This window comes from Lepidochelys kempii, chromosome 24, assembly GCF_965140285.1.
Source record: "Lepidochelys kempii isolate rLepKem1 chromosome 24, rLepKem1.hap1, whole genome shotgun sequence".
Taxonomy (NCBI): Eukaryota; Metazoa; Chordata; order Testudines; family Cheloniidae; genus Lepidochelys; species Lepidochelys kempii.
In genome coordinates, this window is record NC_136403.1 from 284,589 (window position 1) to 302,615 (window position 18,027).

Consider the following 18,027-nt stretch of genomic DNA (forward strand, 5'->3'; position numbering starts at 1 on the left):
ATCCAGCCCACAGGACCCTCCTGCCTGGCCCCTGAGCTCCTGGCCTGGAAGGCTAGTCCCCAGTCCCTCCCCCGCTGTTCCCCCTTCCCCGCAGCCTCAGGGTGCCACTGGCACAATGCTCTGCGTGGCCGGGCAGCACAGTTGCAGAGCTGTGGCCTGACCCGTGCTCAGGGCTGTGCGGCTGTAGTGCCGCTAGCCATCGGTGCTCCAGGCAGGTAAGTATCTCTAGGTAAGGGGGCAGGGGGTGGAGGGGTTGGATAGGGAGCAGGGGAGTTCAGGGTGGTGGTCAGGGGGCGGGGGTATGGATAAGGGTCGGAGCGGTCAGAGGGTGGAGAACAGGGGCCTAGATGGGGCAGGGGTCCCGGGGGGGGGCAGTCAGGAATGAGATGGGGGGTTGGATGGGGTGGTGGGGGGCAGTCAGGGGTGGGGAGTCCGGGGGTGGTCAAGGGACAGGGAGCAGGGGGTGGTGGATGGGGCAGGAGTCCCAGTGGGGGGCCGTCAGGGGACAGGGAACGGGGGTGTTGGATGGGGCAGGAGTCCCGGGAGAACCGTCAGGGGGCGAGAAGTTGGGGGGGTCAGATAGGAGGCGGGGACTGGGCCACGCCTGGCTGTTTGGGGAGACACAGCCTCCCCTAACCAGCCCTCCATACAATTTTGGAAACCCGATGTAGCCCTCAGGCCAAAAAGTTTGCCCGCCCCTGCTCTAGATACTATTGCAAAATGATAACAGTAATAATGATGGTGATGCATGAATCAGGAAGAATACATCTTAATATTAATATTCCAGGTTGGTTTGCATAACTGATAAGTTATCTAACTATATTTTTACTTATAACTTGAGCAAAGTTGAAGTGAAAGCTAACATGAGACAATAAACAGAGAATCCCGTGATGGCATTTTTACTGAATTACAGTTCAGAATATACGTGTACACTACAATTTTCAAACCTGTTTACAATGGTGTTGTAGCCGTGTTGGTTCCAGGATATGAGAGACACAAGGTAGGTAAGGTTTCAGAGTAGCAGCCATGTTAGTCTGTATTCGCAAAAAGAAAAGGAGTACTTGTGGCACCTTAGAGACTAACCAATTTATTTGAGCATGAGCTTTGTAGGAGGTCACTTGAGATGGTGAGTGGGCAATAAGGGTTAGATTGGTTTCAGAGTAACAGCCATGTTAGTCTGTATTCGCAAAAAGAAAAGGAGGACTTGTGGCACCTTAGAGACTAACCAATTTATTTGAGCATGAGCTTTCGTGAGCTACAGCAGATGAAAGCTCATGCTCAAATAAATTGGTTAGTCTCTAAGGTGCCACAAGTACTCCTTTTCTTTTTAAGGGTTAGATTGTTATGCAAAAGAGACTTGAAGTGAGCCATTAAGGGATACCAGGCAGGTGTGTGTTACAGATAATTGTAATGAGCCATGAAACCAGGGTCCCCATTAAGTCCATGGTTTTTAGTGTCCAGCAGCATTATGAACTTAAGTTCCCAGAGTTAGGTTTTGAAGGTGGTGGTGTGCAGGCTTACTCTGAGGGTGAATATTGAAAGATCAGATATGGAGTGATCACTTTGTGAAAAGTTTTTGCCTACAGGTGATATTTTCTGTCTTATTATCTGTCTCTTTTCTAATGGTTCCTAACATCGTTAGCATTTTTGACTGCCACTGCACATTGAGAAGATGTTTTCAGAGAACTATCCACAATGACTCCAAAATCTCTCTTAAGTGGTAACTGCTAATTTAAACCCCATCATTTTGGATGTATAGTTGGGATTATTTTTTCAAATGTCCATTACTTGGCATTTATTAACATTGAATTTCTTCTGCCATTTTGTTGTCCAGTCATCCAGTTTTGAGAGTAAGCTTTAGATTTAATTATTTTGAGTAATTTAGTATTGTCTGCCAACTTTGCCACCTCACTTTTTACCCCTTTTTCCAGATTATTTATGAATATGTTAAAGAGCACAGGTCCCAGTACAGAGCCTTGGGGGACCTCGATATTTACCTTTCTCCGCTATGGAAAACTGACCATTTATTCTTAACATTTGTTTTCTATCTTTTAACCAGTTACTGGTCCATGAGAGGACCTTTCCTCTCACCCCATGACTGCCTACTTTGCTTAAGAGCCTTTGGTGTAGGACCTTGTCAAAGACTTTATGAAAGTCCAAGTACACTGTGTCGAATAGATCACTCTTGTCCCCTTGTTTGCTGACCCCCTCAAATAATTTTAATAGGTTGGTGAGTTGATGTAGGTGCGGTGATGGGTGATGTAGATGCACCCACATAAACAGATTGGATGTACCACTTTAGATGGTAGAGCAGTGGTCACGATGTGTTTGTTGACCACATGTCTGTAAATTTAACTTGTAAAGAAGATTGCCTCAAGCTAAACTCCTTATTATCTCTAATCTGGAGAAAATGTAGAAGCACAAAAACAAGATATGTCTCATCTTCAGGTGCTGGGATAGAAAGCACCTTGTTTTCCAGTACTGGATAGAAAACAGAGACTGTTATATTAGCTAGAGCAACCTTTCAAGTTTTCTAACAAGAAACTACTCAAACAGACAGACATTCTTTTGAAGCTGCTTGTAAACATCACAAGCTGCAAGAGCTCCAGTGTGTTCTAAACTTCTGTCTCTAAGGTAAAAATGGAAAACTGATTAAACAAAGGATCCATTTGATTGGTCTCTCCAGAATCCAGGATCCACTTAAAGCTACAACCATCGCTAATCAGCTGCCTGAAAATGAAATGAACATCACAGCTTTAGATGTACCAGCAAAGGCCATTATGAATAGTGTAAGTAATTGGGCCCTTGCAGCGCCATTATGAACTGGTGTACTGGAAGAGATTCCCTCTTGAAGGAGTCATGGAGAATGCAGTTAGGCCCAAGTAGCATATAGTCAGCCTGAAATATTGCCAATGGGCAGGAAGAGGCAAATTAGATTTCTCATGTATTTCAGGAATAGAAAGTTGGCTTTCATATGAAGAAAGGCATCAACAGGTACAGCATGTAAAGGAATAGAGTAGTGATTAATCATAACTTAGTTAAATATTTACTACACAAGTATATATAGAACACATGTTGGGATAGTGACATTAAGGTTTTTTAAATTGTCAATGGAACTATTTCTTTTATACCTCCTCCTGTAAAAGACAGTTGCCTTAGTTATGAGTAAAATGATATAGTCTCCCTGGAAGTGAAAAACTATATAAACTTATTTTAATGACTTCATAGCTTTTCTATACATAAAAATAGCATAACTTCAAAATCTCGTATATCTTGCCCTTCTACAGCTATAAAAGTGCTGTGTGTGCCACTGGAAAGGGAAGGTTTCAGAGTAGCAGCTGTGTTAGTCTGTATTCGCAAAAAGAACAGGAGTACTTGTGGCACCTTAGAGACTAACAAATTTATTTGCACATAAGCTCACTTCATCGGATGCTCACGAAAGCTTATGCTCAAATATATTTGTTAGTCTCTAAGGTGCCACAAGTACTCCTGTTCTTTTTGGAAAGGGAAGATTTTCATCTTTCCAGTGATATAAAGCTCTCATTTCTAGCTCTGCTGGGACAAAATATTAGCTCTTATACCCGTCACAACTTCAGGACTGAATATTGTCCATTATGGGACTTGGGAGGGTGGAGGCGGGATTCCACATTTGGAAGGAAAAAAACTAGTCATTTGTTTGGGAGGTTGAAATTTTTAAAATGGTGGCTGTTTGAAGCTGCTCAGAAGCTTGAAATGTTAGGATAAAGAAAGGTTTCAGAGTAACAGCCGTGTTAGTCTGTATTCGCAAAAAGAAAAGGAGTACTTGTGGCACCTCCACTCCATACGGCTAAATGCAGTGCCTTGCATAATGACAGGTTTCAGAGTAACAGCCGTGTTAGTCTGTATTCGCAAAAAGAAAAGGAGTACTTACAAGTACTCCTTTTCTTTTTGCGAATACAGACTAACACGGCTGTTACTCTGAAACTAACACGGCTGTTACTCTGAAACCTGTCATTAGGCAAGGCACTGCATTTAGCTGTATGGAGTGGAGGTGCCACAAGTACTCCTTTTCTTTTTGAGGATAAAGAAAGTTTCTATGCAGTGGTGCACGCTTCTGCACAATTAGTGAAAGAGAGAGTGCATTTAAGGAGTCTTGCTTACTTGCACATATAATATGTTGAAAAAGTAATATGTGATCCCTATAATAAAAGACTACATTGTAATACATATATATGGAGGGCAGAGTTAAGGTTGCACAGGCAACTTTAATATTGTTGATTCTTGTCTTTTGAATACTGTGCTATGCAGTATAGAAGTGCTTCCTTTTCTGCCTCCAGCAAGGAACAAAATTGTGGTAATTTTTAAAAAAAAAAATGAAAAAGGTAGCAAATGGAGTCTTAGGCTAGCAAAAGTCAAAGCTCGTTGCATAGATGTGTCTCATCATTGGTTCTTAAGTCGTGGAAAATAATTTTTAAAGAAAGGGCAATAGAAATATGATTGTGTGTGTTTCATGCCAATGATAGGGGATATTTTTATCTTCTATTTATATTTATATTTTAGCTCACTGGGTTGCTGTCTTGCAGGAATTATATTAGGATTAGCTGTTAGTCTCTGTGTTTGTTTAAAAAGTATATCTGAGTAAATTATATTAATTGTTTGAAGCATGTGTTTGTGTTATGACTCAGTGATCCAATTTAACCCATGTAAAATGCCAGATACCATGATGATTGGTAGTGTATTCATGTGTAATAATAATAATTGTGACTTTCCTAGCTCTATATTTCAGTTTATTAAAAATATTTTAGTTACACAGGAACTAACCTTATGTAGCTCTTCCTGCTATTTATGAAGAAAGCTCCAAAATGCTAAGTCATCAAGGGGTTAAGTTTAAATATGAGGAGTAGAAAACTAGTTGTGGTAGTTAGTGCAGTTCTGGGAATTTCCTGAGGAATTCCATTATGGTGAATGATCTGACTTGGGTTTTATGAGAAACAGTCTAATTAGAGGAAAAGTAGAGACATTTTAGGTTAAAACCTGCTGGTGCAGGCTCTGAATCACCCTCTGTCTTGTAGTGCATATAATTGGTGAGTCAGATTAAATGTATTGCTTTCAGTAAGTGTATTTCCCACAATTGGAACCAGCTGTTTTTATTGTTGAACCAGCTTTTAGCTCAGCATTCAGCTCATTCACAAGAAGCTTCTAGTGCTGCATATCAGCAGTGTGACACAGCAAAGGCCTTAAGAACTGCATCTAGGAACAAGCTCCATAATCAGAGTTTTATGAAAAGATCAGTGTCAGTTTCATGTTGCTTTTGCCTTTTTTACCATCACAGGAGTATGATTCTGAAACACCAAGTATTCATAAAAAGCTCAGATTTGTATACAGTACACTTTAGAGACAATAAGGTGGAAGGAAGGGAAAACCTCTGGTACAGTAAAGGGAGTTCATTTTATTAAAGCAGATGTAAATTATGTGCCACAGTGGAGAGAAGATTGAATCAGAGCAGTTAAAATGACTGGTAGGAAGTGAGAATAATAGCAGGGAATGCCTTCTAAAATTGTAGTAAATGGTCATTGGGGCCAACCACAATATTGTATTTTAGACTATCCACTCCATATGGTGTAATTCCTACTGGAATAGTCTTTTCATCAATCATACAAGGTTTGTGTCCATCCTTTGAAGCTATTAACAGGTGTTTTCATCATTCTGGGATGTTACTGATACCATAAGTCTTATAGGATATCTAGTATCAGTGGCATCACAGATACATGCATTCTGGGACAACTAGTAAACCAGGAAGTGTCAGGATTTCACAGAGGATAAAAAGAAGTTTTCAAAAGGTAAGTTAAAGCTTTTTGTTATACACTGCTTTCTTTCTGTGGTTAGCAGAAACATTCAGCACATAAACCCATACTAACTCAAAAATCACCAGTCCTTTGCAGTTCACCTTTAAATGACAAGACTAGAGTATGGCTTGGACAGTAAGGCTGTGTCTCCACTGCAGTCAAACACCCACAGCTGGCCCATGTTATCTGAGTCGGGCTTGTGGGACTTGGGCTACTGGGCTGTAAAATTGCGGTGTAAACACTCTGGCTGGAGCCTGGGCTCTTGGACCCTTTGTGGGGTATGCCATACCCTAAGGATATGTCTACACTGCAGTATAAACCTTCAGGTTAGTAAAACTCAAGTTATCAGATCTTGGGTTTGTTAATCTAGGATTTGAGTGTCTATACTAATTTGTAACCTCAGATTAGGAGTTGTTGAACCCTACGTCCCAACTGGGGACTCAGTGTCTACACTGATTTATGTGGGCCCGAGTCCAACCACTCATATCCCAAACTTCCTAGCACCTTTCCAAAATGGGGCCATTCTGTTTCTTTTTTTATGGTGCAGTGCGGGAAAACTTGACTGTCCACCAAACGTGAATGTCCACAGGACAAAGAAAGTGGGATTTTGGGATACTTTTGCTGGACTCCCAGAGCACAAGTCTACACTACTAAGCAATAGGAATTGAACTCTGGATCCTGGCTTGACTCAGTCTTGGACCTTCAGCTCCTGTGGGATCCTGGTACTCTGGGTCCAAGTCCTGGGTTAGCATGATTTGCATATAGAGAGAAGGGGGGCTGGGCTTGAGCCTGAGTTCAAACTATGGGCTTACATTGCAGTGTAGACATGCCCTAATTATTCAAAGCCCCCATGTTCTCATTTCAGGGTATGTGTACACTGCAGTTAGAAACCCACAGCTGACCTGGGCTAAGGAGCTATTTAATTGTGGTGTAGATGTTCAGGTTCAAGCTAAGATCAGGCTCTAGGACCCTGCAAAGTGGGAGGGTCCCAGAGCTCAGGCTGCAGCCCAAGCCTGCTCCACAGTTAAACTTCCCCATAGCCTGAGCCCTGTGAGTCTGAGTCAGCTGGCATGGGGGTGTCTAACTGCAGTGTAGACATACTGTTAGCGATACCACTTGCGCATCAGTTCCTAACAGCTGGGAATGCATTGCAATAAAGTTATGTAAGTAAGCCAGATGATTGTGCTTTGGGCTAACTTCCAGCAAGATGTACATAGTCTTCTAGTGTTCCTTGTAGAGAGCCTCTGTAGGGTTACTTTGCATCATAGAAGAGCGAACAGCCCGTCTGTTGTCTACTTGATACCTCACTGAAACTTTAGGATCCAGAAGAATATACTCATCCTTAGAACTCTGGCCTGAGATATTGAGGAAGAGTATATTTATAATGAGGGCCCCCAATCTCCTTTACCACAAGCGCCATCCCCTCTTTATTTCCCCATTTTGTTTTCACCTCTCTAAAATAAGGTTTTCTTCTAATCTGTCCCAGTCTACCTCCCACCCTGATGACAGTTGGAAGACAAACATGCCCCTCTCAAGGGGCAGAAAGGTTCATACTCTCTCCCTGCTTGCACACACGTGCTGGCCTGCCTCTTTACAAAGAGCAAATTCTGGTCTCCTTGTCATCATCTTCGTGCTGCCAGCTTCTGCTTTTGACAGTTGACCCCCTGCTGTTTGTTTTGGCGTCTGGATTTGTCAGACGAGTGAGGTGCCAATAAGGTAGGTCAGGCCAGAGGATGCATGAGTACAAGTCTAACTGGGTTTCACAGTGGGCCTGAGACCAGGCCTAGCACTTTTTCATCAACACAGTTTCTCCTAGTGTCCTCCCTAATTCCTTAAGAAATTGAGTTGTCCACAAGTGACATCCAGCTGTGCATTTGATTTGTTATTTTCCTAAATTGAACAATCTGGTCACAGCTATTGTATTGCTCTTATGCCTCTTTTTAAAAAGTTCTGAATTTATCTCTTTTCTGGATATTATTTTAAGGCATAATGTTATTTAGAAAACTCCCTTTGTTAAAAATAAACCATTTGTTCACAGTCTTTGTAGTTTGTTAAATATACTCTAATCTGATTAAGACACTTTTATGATTAATCTGTTCCTGGAAGAAAACTGCATCCAAAAGTACTTTCACTATCTATTCATCGAAAGGAGAATCTGCTTTTTCTATCATGCCTAGTTAAGTTTGAGGTTTGTAAGCCATAGTCTGGTGTATAAAACACGCACGTGTTCCATATGGAAGCTGTTCTATACCTCTGATAATTTTTATTGTCCGATCTTCACCTTTTCCAATTCTAAAATATCTTTTTTGAGATGAGGTCACCAGAACTGCAGGTAGTGTTCGAGGTGTGGTCATAACGTGGATATTGATAGTGGCAATTATGGTATTTTCTGTCTTCTTATCTATCCCTTTCCTAATGGTTCCTAACATTCCGTTAATTTTTTTGGCTGTCACTGCACATTGAGCAGATGTTTTCAGAGAACTATCCATGATGACTCCAAGATTTCTTTCTTGAGTGGTAATAGCTAATTTAGACCCCATCATTCTGTATCTATAGTTGCAGTTGTCTTCAGCAGTCATTCCCTTTGTCTGACGCTCAAAGAGTACTATTAACCTGGAAGAACAGGTGGAGGATTACTCTCTCCCTGTCCATTCTGGAGTAAGTAGACTCTATAGTTTCTCTAATGTAGGAACATATAGATCTGGTCACTCACAATGTATTTGGGCTGCACAAATTTCCCAAGGAAAAGTAGTCCACATTGGGTCACTGTCCCAAAGTAGATCTCTCTGTGGTGTCAAATTCAACCCCTGCCTATGGTTATCATACCTTCCCCATAGTGTCATAACCTCATTCTAAATCAGTTTCTCTCTCCTGCTTCAAGCCTATGGCTAGCAAATTCTTATAGCACCTAATCCAAGTTCATTAAAGCTCCTGACCTCTTCTAGTAGCTGTCAAGTCTGACCAGAGTGCAAGCGGAGGATCACAGGGACAGATTTTCAAAGAGCTCAGTACCTAATAGTTCTCATTTAGGGCACCTAAATCAGCAGTCAGGTTTTCAAAAGAACTTAGTTCCCAGTTAGGTACCTTTTTTTCCAATGGAATCTGCTGAATTCTGAACACTTTTGAAAATATGGCTCACAGGCTTTATCTGCTCTTATCTATTCCTAGTCTCAGAACTGTGCTGTCCTTCCTCCCTAAGGTGATCTGTCCCTTGCACACTGGCCAAGAAATTTCCTCCCTATTTTCTGTCCTAACCCCAAGAGCATTATAGAAATGTGCAGGTTTTCCCTTGGCATATATGAAGCCTTCAGTTTGTGTGAGTACAAGATTAAGACAGAGAGAAAACCTGAACTCCTCTTTTTATGGTAGCAGAATCCTAAGAACAGGCTTGCAAGTCTCCAACGGTATTATATTCAAATGGATTGGGTTGTGCATTTCCAAGTCTTGGAAGATTTCCTATCTATGAAAATTTCTAACCTGCTGTAGCAGCATAGTGGGAGGAGACAAGCAGAGGCTTCCAAAACTCTTCATGATCCTGATTGCCCGGCTGCTTATTGCGAATTTGGTCATCTAGAGGAGGACCCACTCTCACTTACTGGTTATTGTCGCAGAACACAGGCAGAAAAAGTCCACAGCGAGAATTTTTAAAAAAAACTATTTAGAACCATTTCCTCTCATATTTCTTATACAATGTATATTGGGTTAGCTGTCAGGTTATATCCAGGTTTCAGAGTAGCAGCCGTGTTAGTCTTTATCCGCAAAAAGAAAAGGAGTACTCGTGTAGCTCACAAAAGCTTATGCTCAAATAAATTTGTTAGTCTCTAAGGTGCCACAAGTACTCCTTTTCTTTTTGAGGTTATATCCAGTTATCTCTCCTTGGAACCTGTGTCAGTTTGCCCTCTTTTAATTGAGAAATTTCTCTTTTGTCCTTACCTGAAGTCTGCAAGTGAAAGAATTTGGCTACCATTTATGTGATTCAGATTCTTAGGTTCTGTCTGGAGAGCACTAAGGAGCCAACAGAAAAGTTGGATTTATTTTTATTTTTATTTGGTCTTGATTCTTCTAAGCAGTGGCTGACCGTATCTGCATGTTACATGTAGATGGATTTATTCCTGTGTTTGTAAATCTTTTTGGATGTAAGAACCTGTTCTCAGTTTATGGTTGAAACCCATGCTTCCAAATATATTTCTGCCATTTGCTTAAGGAAGTTTCTTTAGATGAGACATTTGTAAGCCAGTTTTACATAAAAGTTGCAACACTCTTCTTACAAGTATATGGGCACTTTTTTATTAAGTCTTTGACAGTAGTTTCTTAATGCAACTTTACTTTTTTACAGTTATAATTTAGTAATTATTGCTCATTGAATACAATGACTGAGAAAGTGTTTAAGAAGATTCATGGTAAACAGCATGCTTGAGTACTTTGAGAAAAAAAAATTTAGCCTTTCACCACCAACTATAGATTTATATTATATTATTATTTTTATTATTTATTTTTAATGTAATAGTGCTTAGGAGCCCCACTCATGTACTTCTGTACAGATACACGACAAGAAGACTGTCCCTGTCCTACAGAGCTAGCTTGCCTCTTAGGGTATATATCTACACTGAAATCAAGAGATGTCATTGCAGCACATGTAGATACTGATCGAAGCTAGCTTGAATAACAATAGCAGTGAAATCATGGCAGAACAGGCAGTTACAAAGGCTAGCCCCGTCTACCCATAAATTTGGATACATACTCTAGCTAGCTCAGGTATGTCTACATGTGATTCAGTCACACCTCCCAGTTGCAGTGTAGACATATCCACAATCTCTCAGTACTACTTGAAGATCGCACAGCCACCATTCATAACTGGCATATTGGCTTTATCATGGCAACATAAGATTAATCTCCATCTTCTATATTATTACAAATCTAGTAATGTAAACAGTGTGTGGGTGAAATCTTGGCCACATTTGAGTCAATGGCAAAACTCTCATTGACTTCAGTAGGACAAGGATTTCACTCTATATTTAATTACCTGGAGTAATTCTTATTTGTAATAAGGTCCACAGATCTATGGCTTTGCGTACTCTATTCTGTGCAGCCTTGGAGGCTCCATCTCTGAGAAACCCTCCAGATTTCATCTGCCTTTCCAGGTACAGTCAGGCAGACCAGCGCCTCCTGTTGAAGAGCATTTGTAAAGAAGAAGAAGAAAAAGGAAAAGAGCTTAAGATCTCCAGGCCGATAGGGGTTTGCTTTTATTGGCAGAGAGGATTCCCTGTCTCCTCATTTGCTGGAAACTTCCATGCTCCCTGCTCACCCACACCGAGTGCAGCATGGCAGAGAAGGCTGAGAGGGGAGAACCAGATGTTTCCTGAACTTTCTCTGCTGATTAAATGCCTGCATGGAGATCTGTGCCTGTTCTTTGAAGACCCAGATCTGTCTCAGGTGCTCAGACAGGGGTAGGATTCTCAGCAGCCTCCTCCTCTGAGCAGGAGAGCTCCCAGGAAGCAGTGGCAGCACCTCAGCGACAGCAAAATCCCCCAGGCCTGGCACAGATGACAGCAGCAGGCAGTCTTGGGATCAGCAAGCAGTACTGGCAGCTGCTCCCCATGTGGAACCACAGTATCAAAAGGCAAGGGAAGCTTCCTCTCAACCACTGGAGCCCACATTCACAGCCCTGTGTGTTGACCTTGAAGCAACTGCCCAGTCCCACCCCCATGCCGCTACAGCAGCAGGAAACTACTGTACTGTCAAGGATCCAGAGACAGAGCAAGGAGAGCCTGGTAAGAGGCCCTTGGACCCAGCTCCTTCCTCCATTCTATAGCATGCCCACTGCCCAACCCTGCAGTGGCTCAGGGTGGATTATACCCCGACAGCAATGTCAGCCCAATGCTGTCTTCTAGTGCAGCAAATGGGTCAAGGACTCCCTTTGAATGTTCAGGGTTGAAGCCTGGTGTCTTTGGGGTGGCCACCCCTGTGGGCTTAACCTATCTCCAGGCCACATCCAGGAATCTCCCTTAAACAAAGCCTGGGAGCTGGGAAGTTGCCTTCTGGACCCAGTCCAGCACAAAACTGTTTCTCAGGGCAAGAAAGCCACTCAAAAGAATAACCACAAGGTCCTGCTACCTTCCAGGGAACCATCAGTTTGAAATTTCTCTCCCTCCTGAGGAGGAGGATGATCAAGGGCAGTCGTAAGAAAGAGGTCTCACAGATGTTCAGACCCTTCTAGACACCCTAACATAAAGTGCATACACACACACACACACAAGAGCCCCTAATTCTCTTCATCTACTGAAAAATCTGATTTAGGGGATTCCTCTAGGAGGCCCTCTGGAGGCACAAAGTGTAGTCTGTTTCCCTCAAACTGCATAAGTCTGCGTGATGCAGACAGCCTGATAATCCTCAGCACCTTGCTCCTTTGCTCATTTTCATGGAGTGCAGCAGGGCAGATAATCCTCAGTGTCTGGTTCCATTGGTCACCGTCATGAAGGGCAGCAGGGCAAAAATCCTCAACGCCTTGTTCTCCTGTTCAACTTCATGGACTGTGACAGGGCAGATATTCTTCTGTACCTAGTTCTCTTGCTCACCTTCATGGAGTGCAGCCCAGGATAATCCACCAGCATTTAGATCCCCTGCTCTCCTTCATAAAGTGCAGCATGGCAAATCAATGCAAAAAAGACCAAGCCATAGACATATTCTGTTTCCTCTAGGCATTCATACACACAACCCCAAAAAGGAAATTCTCCCTGCTTAGGGGAGTAAGGCTAACACACCAGATCATAGCTAATTATCAGTTAATAAAATCCTGCGGGGGAACACCACACACAAAGAATAGTCGTACTTGTGGCACCTTAGAGACTAACAAATTTATTTGAGATAAGCTTTCGTGAGCTACTGCTCACTTCATCAGATGCATTCAGTGGAAAATACAGTGGGGAGATTTATATACATAGAGAACATGAAACAATCATACACACTGTAATGAGAGTGATCAGGTAAGGTGAGCTATTACCAGCAGAAGAGCGGGGTGGGGGGGATCTTTTGTAGTGATAATCAAGGTGGACCATTTCCAGCAGTTGACAGGAACATCTGAGGAACAGTAGGGGGAGGGGGGGGAATAAGCATGGGGAAATAGTTTTACTTTGTGTAATGACCCATCCACTCCCAGTCTTTATTCAAGCCTAAGTTAATTGTTTCCAGTTTGCAAATTAATTCCCATTCAGTAGTCTCTCGTTGGAGTCTGTTTTTGAAGTTTTTTTGTTGAAGAATTGCAATTTTTAGGTCTGTAACATTTGGGGACAACGTATACCTTCAAATCAGTGGCGCTATTTCCCCATGTTTATTTCCCCCCCCCCCCCCCGAGTTCCTCAGATGTTCTTGTCAACTGCTGGAAATGGCCCACCTTGATTATCACTACAAAAGATCCCCCCCCCACTCTCCTGCTGGTAATAGCTCACCTTACCTGATCACTCTCATTACAGTGCGTATGATTGTTTCATGTTCTCTATGTATATAAATCTCCCCACTGTATTTTCCACTGAATGCATCCGATGAAGTGAGCTGTAGCTCACAAAAGCTTATGTTCAAATAAATTTGTTAGTCTCTAAAGTGCCACAAGTACTCCTTTTCTTTTTGTGCATACAAACTATGACACGGCTGCTACTCTGAAACCTGACACGAAGAATAGACTTTCAGGGAAAGTGTATTGTGAACTACAATTATCTCTGCAGATGCCTTAGACAGGCTATAGCTATGTATCTCTGGTCATGCACCCAGTGAATGTGTAATAGTGGAACAGGGATTTCTTGTCAGATCTAAAAACTGGAAAAGCATTGGGCTGTTGTCTTCAGCTGCCACTGCAGGTCGCCATGTCTTAAATATTGGATTGTCATTTTCAGCTGTTGCTGTGGATCACCAGGTCCTAATGTCCTAGTTTTTGCTCTTTTCCCACTATTTCTTCTATCCCACATGTCCCCGGACTTCATTCTATGAAGCCAGAAGGTTCCTCAGAATGCACCAGTCAAAATTTATCCTGGTGTCACTACCAAAGATATATGTGCCTTTTCCCCTGGTGGTGAAGTACTCGTCATTTCTAACTGGGAAAATTTTTTACCTGAAAGAATGGCCTCCTCACTATACAGGCCCTTTGTAGGCAGCCAGGTCCAGGCAGGCATAATCTCCGCCTCCTTCAGGCATAAACACTATCAAGGGCATCTGGCCAACAAGAATAAATATATAAACAAAAGAGAACTGTTATCTAACACCCCAAGGCAGGGGTAGGCAAACTACAGCCTGCAGGTGACATCCGGCCCGCCAGCCGATTTAATCTGCCCTTGAGCTCCTGCTGGGGAGTGGGGTGTGGGGCTTGCCCCGCTCCCGCTCTCCAGCTGGGGAGCAGGGTCGGGAGCCGCTTCGCGCAACTCCTGGAAGCAGCAGCATGCCCCCCTTCTGGCTCCTATGTTTAAGGTCAGCCTGGGGGCTCTGCATACTACCTCCACCCCAAGTGCCGCCCCCGCAGCTCTCATTGGCCGGGAGCTGCAGCCAATGGGAGCTGTAGGGGCGGTGCCTGCTGACGGGGAAGCGCGCAGAGCCCCCTGGCCGCACCTCCGGGTAGGAGCTGGAGTGGGGACATGCCACTACTTCCGGGAGCTGCTTGAGGTATGTGCAGCCCGGAGCTTGCATCCCTGAGCCCCTCCTGCGCCCCAATCCCCTGCCCCAGCCCTGATCCCCCTCCTGCCCTCCAAACCCCTCGATCCCAGCCTGGAGCACTCTCCTGCACCCCACGCCTCTCATCCCCAGCCCCACCCCAGAGCCTGCACCCATAGCCAAAACTCTCACCCCCACACACACACTCCTGCCCCAGCCTGGAGCCCCCTCCCGCACCCTGAACTCATTTCTGGCCACACCCCAGAGCACTCACCCCCCCATGCCCCAACCGCCTGTCCCAGCCCTGATCTCCCTCCCACCCTCCGAACCCATTGGTACCAGCCTGGAGTACCCTCCTACACCCCAAATCCCAGAGCCCGCACCTCCAGCCCAGAGCCCCCTCCCGCACCCTGAATTCCTCATTTCTGGCCCCACCCCAGAGCCTGCACCCCCAGGCAGAGCCCTTACTCCGTCCTGCACCCCAACCCCAATTTCGTGAGCATTCATGACCCGTCATACAATTTCCATACCTAGATGTGGCCCTCAGGCCAAAAAGTTTGCCCACCCATGCCCTAAGGGTACGTCTACACTGCAAAAGAAAAAGGAAAAAAAAAAACCTCTGTGATAGCGTGTCTCAGAGGCCAGGTCAACTGACTTGGGCTCCTGGGGCTTGCATTACCGAGCAACAAATAACAATGTGTAGATGTTCCAACTTAGTCTGGAGCTAAAGCTCTGAGGTCCACCCCACTTGTCGGTTTCAGAGCCCCAGCCCAAGCAGGAATGTCTACGGTGCTGGTTTTAGCCCCATTATGCAAGCCCAAGTCAGTTGACCTGGGCTCTGAGACTTGCTGCTGCTGATTTTGCAGTGTAGACACACCCTGTGTGCCCTGCAGAGCTAACATGGGCAGACAGTATGGCAAGTATGTTCTCTGTCAACCAATTAAAACATTTGCACAGCCTAGGAGGTTTTGCTTGAGGAATAGTCAGGGCATACAGACAGCCATCCTACATCTCCTGCAAATGGGAGCAATTGAACCTGTCTCCACCTCTTCAGGAGAAAAAAGGCCTTATTCCATATTGTTTCTCGTTTTAAAAAAATCAGAAGACTACAGAGCAGTTCTCAACGTCAGGTATCTCAACAGATTAAAAAATAAATAAATTCAAGATGGAGACCCTAAAATCCAAACTAACTGCCATCCACAGAGGGGGCTGCATGACATCTGTAAGATGTCCGAGAAACTCAATTTGTCAGTCTCACAGGTGCTGCTTCACCTTTGCTCTTGGAGCACAACATTACCAATACAAGCCCTTGCCATTTGGTTTGACCACAGCACTGCAAGTGTTTACACAAATGCTGCTAGTGTTAATATCAGCCATCAGAAAGGAAGGTTCCAGTCTCCCCCTTTCTGGGTGACCTCCTTTTCTGAGCCTCAGTCAGTCAGATGGACTGTACTGTCATAGCAATAAGGGCTGCAGAGCCATGGTTTTGTGAGAGTCAGTTTGCAGTCTCAGCATATTCACAGTCTGAGTGGGAACAGTAACTGTCCTCTACAAATTGCAGGAAACAAATGAGAAGCAGACACATCTTATTAAAATGGTCAACTTCTCAAGGGGAGAGTATCCATTCATATGTTTCTGTCTCTTCTGGGATTAGTGGTCTCCCATATGGATATTCTTAGTGCATCAGTGCTCACATGAGGCCGCTACAGAACTTCATTTTATCGCTCCCTCAACTGTCTCTTATCCACTGCTCAACTAAGGTATATCACGCCAGGAGAATTCCCAGGTTGTTCATGAAGGGACAAAGATTGTCCAAACAATAGCACAAGCATACCATAAACTGAGGAGAGCTCAAGGCAATCCAGTATGGTCTCAAGGCTCTGCTCCCATCTCTGGACTTACCTCAAGTGCTGATCAGGATAGACAACAGCTCAGCCCTGTCATACAACAACAGATTAAGGGAACAAGGTCTACTGTCCTTCAAAGAGAAACTCACCTCCTGATGACTTGGGCAAAGGAGAATCTGCAGTCAATTCACTTTTTTCTTATTCAAGGCAAAACTGAATGCTACAGCCAACTGGCTCAAGAAGCAAAAGCTAGAACATCCAGAATGAAAACTACACCTTAGAGGTGTTTCATCTCCTGGTATACAATGTTACTCTCTCAACAATAGATCTGTTTGCCTCCCACCTGAATTGCATGGTTTCAGAGTTATTCTCTTAGGGCATGGCTACACTAGAAACTTCAAAGCGCTGCCATGGGAGTGCTCCCACGGCAGCGCTTTGAAGTGCAAGTGTGGTCGTGCGCAAGTGCTGGGAGAGAGCTCTCTCAGCACTCCGGTAATCCACCTCCACGAGGGGATTAGCTCCGAGCGCTGGGAGCGCGGCTTCCAGCGCTCGGAGCCTGTCCACACTAGCGCCTTGAAGCGTTCAGACTTGCTGCGCTCAGGGGGGGTGATTTTTCACACCCCTGATCCAGGAAGTTAGAGTGCTATAAAATGTAAGTGTAGACAAGCCCTTACTGGTGGGATCACAGACCCAAGGCAACAAAGGCTTTGTTGTAACTATGGCCGAAAGGGACTCTTACATGCCTTCCCTCCCTTTTTATGTCCTCAGAATTCTACAGAAGATCAGGAGTGAAGCAGAACTGGTAATTCTGTTATCCCTATTCTGGCCAAGGAGGCCTTGGGTCTTTGATCCCCTTCACAGGGTATAAAGATCACTCTTCTGCCTTCCATCTAGAAGAGATATGATATTACACGGGCCAATCAAAATCCAGACAGTCTGAGACTAGCTGTCTGGTTTTTGGACAGAACCTCTTAAGTCAGAGGTAACTCAGAGAGGTAATATCCACTATTTTAGCTTCCAGAAATAAATCTACTCAGTGTATTCAAGGGCATGGTTGAGCTTTAACCATTAGTCCCAGGTCAAGCGTCTGACCCCTCCTTACCCCCTCTCACCTGTATTGGTACCACAGATTCTCGCATATCTTCAGAATAGACTCAGGTTAGACCTGACAGTTCAAACACAAAGATCAAGGTGCTACTTTGTCTAGCATCCCCTGTGCGGTAGATAACTGTTGAATTTTCATCATACCCAGTTATCCAGCATTTTTCTTATGAGAGCATAATCTCCTCTGCATCCTCCTGATGTGCATAAAGTTATTTTATGGAATCATACCTGGTTCTGAATGTTGTCATAGGGCCTCCATTTGAACCACTCGTGAAGGTATCTTATTACTTTCTAACCATTAAAATGGCTTTGTTTCATGAGAATTATGTCTGTTTGCAGGGTGTTTGAGTTAGGAGCTCTTTTCCTGGAACTTCATTACTGCATGTTCTATAAGGCTAAAGTGATACTCAGAACCGACCCTGTCTTCATAATCAAGACTAACTCCAGGCTCCCTAGAGCACAGGAAATTGTTCTTCCCTCTTTCTGTCAAGTTCTGTCACACTCCAAAGAGAAATTGTGGCATACTTTGGATGTCCAGAGGTCTCAATGTATATATTCACTACAGAGCACAGGTCAGAATGACAAACACTTCTTTAATGCTTTTTATCCACTGTTTA

At 43.9% G+C, this 18,027-nt stretch overlaps 1 protein-coding gene across 2 annotated transcripts in view; it reads left to right on the forward strand.

Moving 5' to 3' along the window:
• ASH1L (ASH1 like histone lysine methyltransferase) overlaps positions 1-18,027 on the forward strand; it is a 155,449-nt gene that overhangs the window by 66,542 nt on the left and 70,880 nt on the right. The window contains exon 1 of one of the 2 annotated variants that reach the window (XM_073323625.2): positions 17,235-17,982. The exons of the other annotated variant lie outside the window; for it this stretch is intronic. Within the exon in view, the coding sequence (XP_073179726.1) occupies positions 17,727-17,982 (256 nt within the window). The 5' untranslated portion in view covers positions 17,235-17,726. Of the gene's footprint in view, positions 1-17,234; positions 17,983-18,027 lie in introns of those variants that run through there. 2 annotated transcript variants of the gene reach the window in all.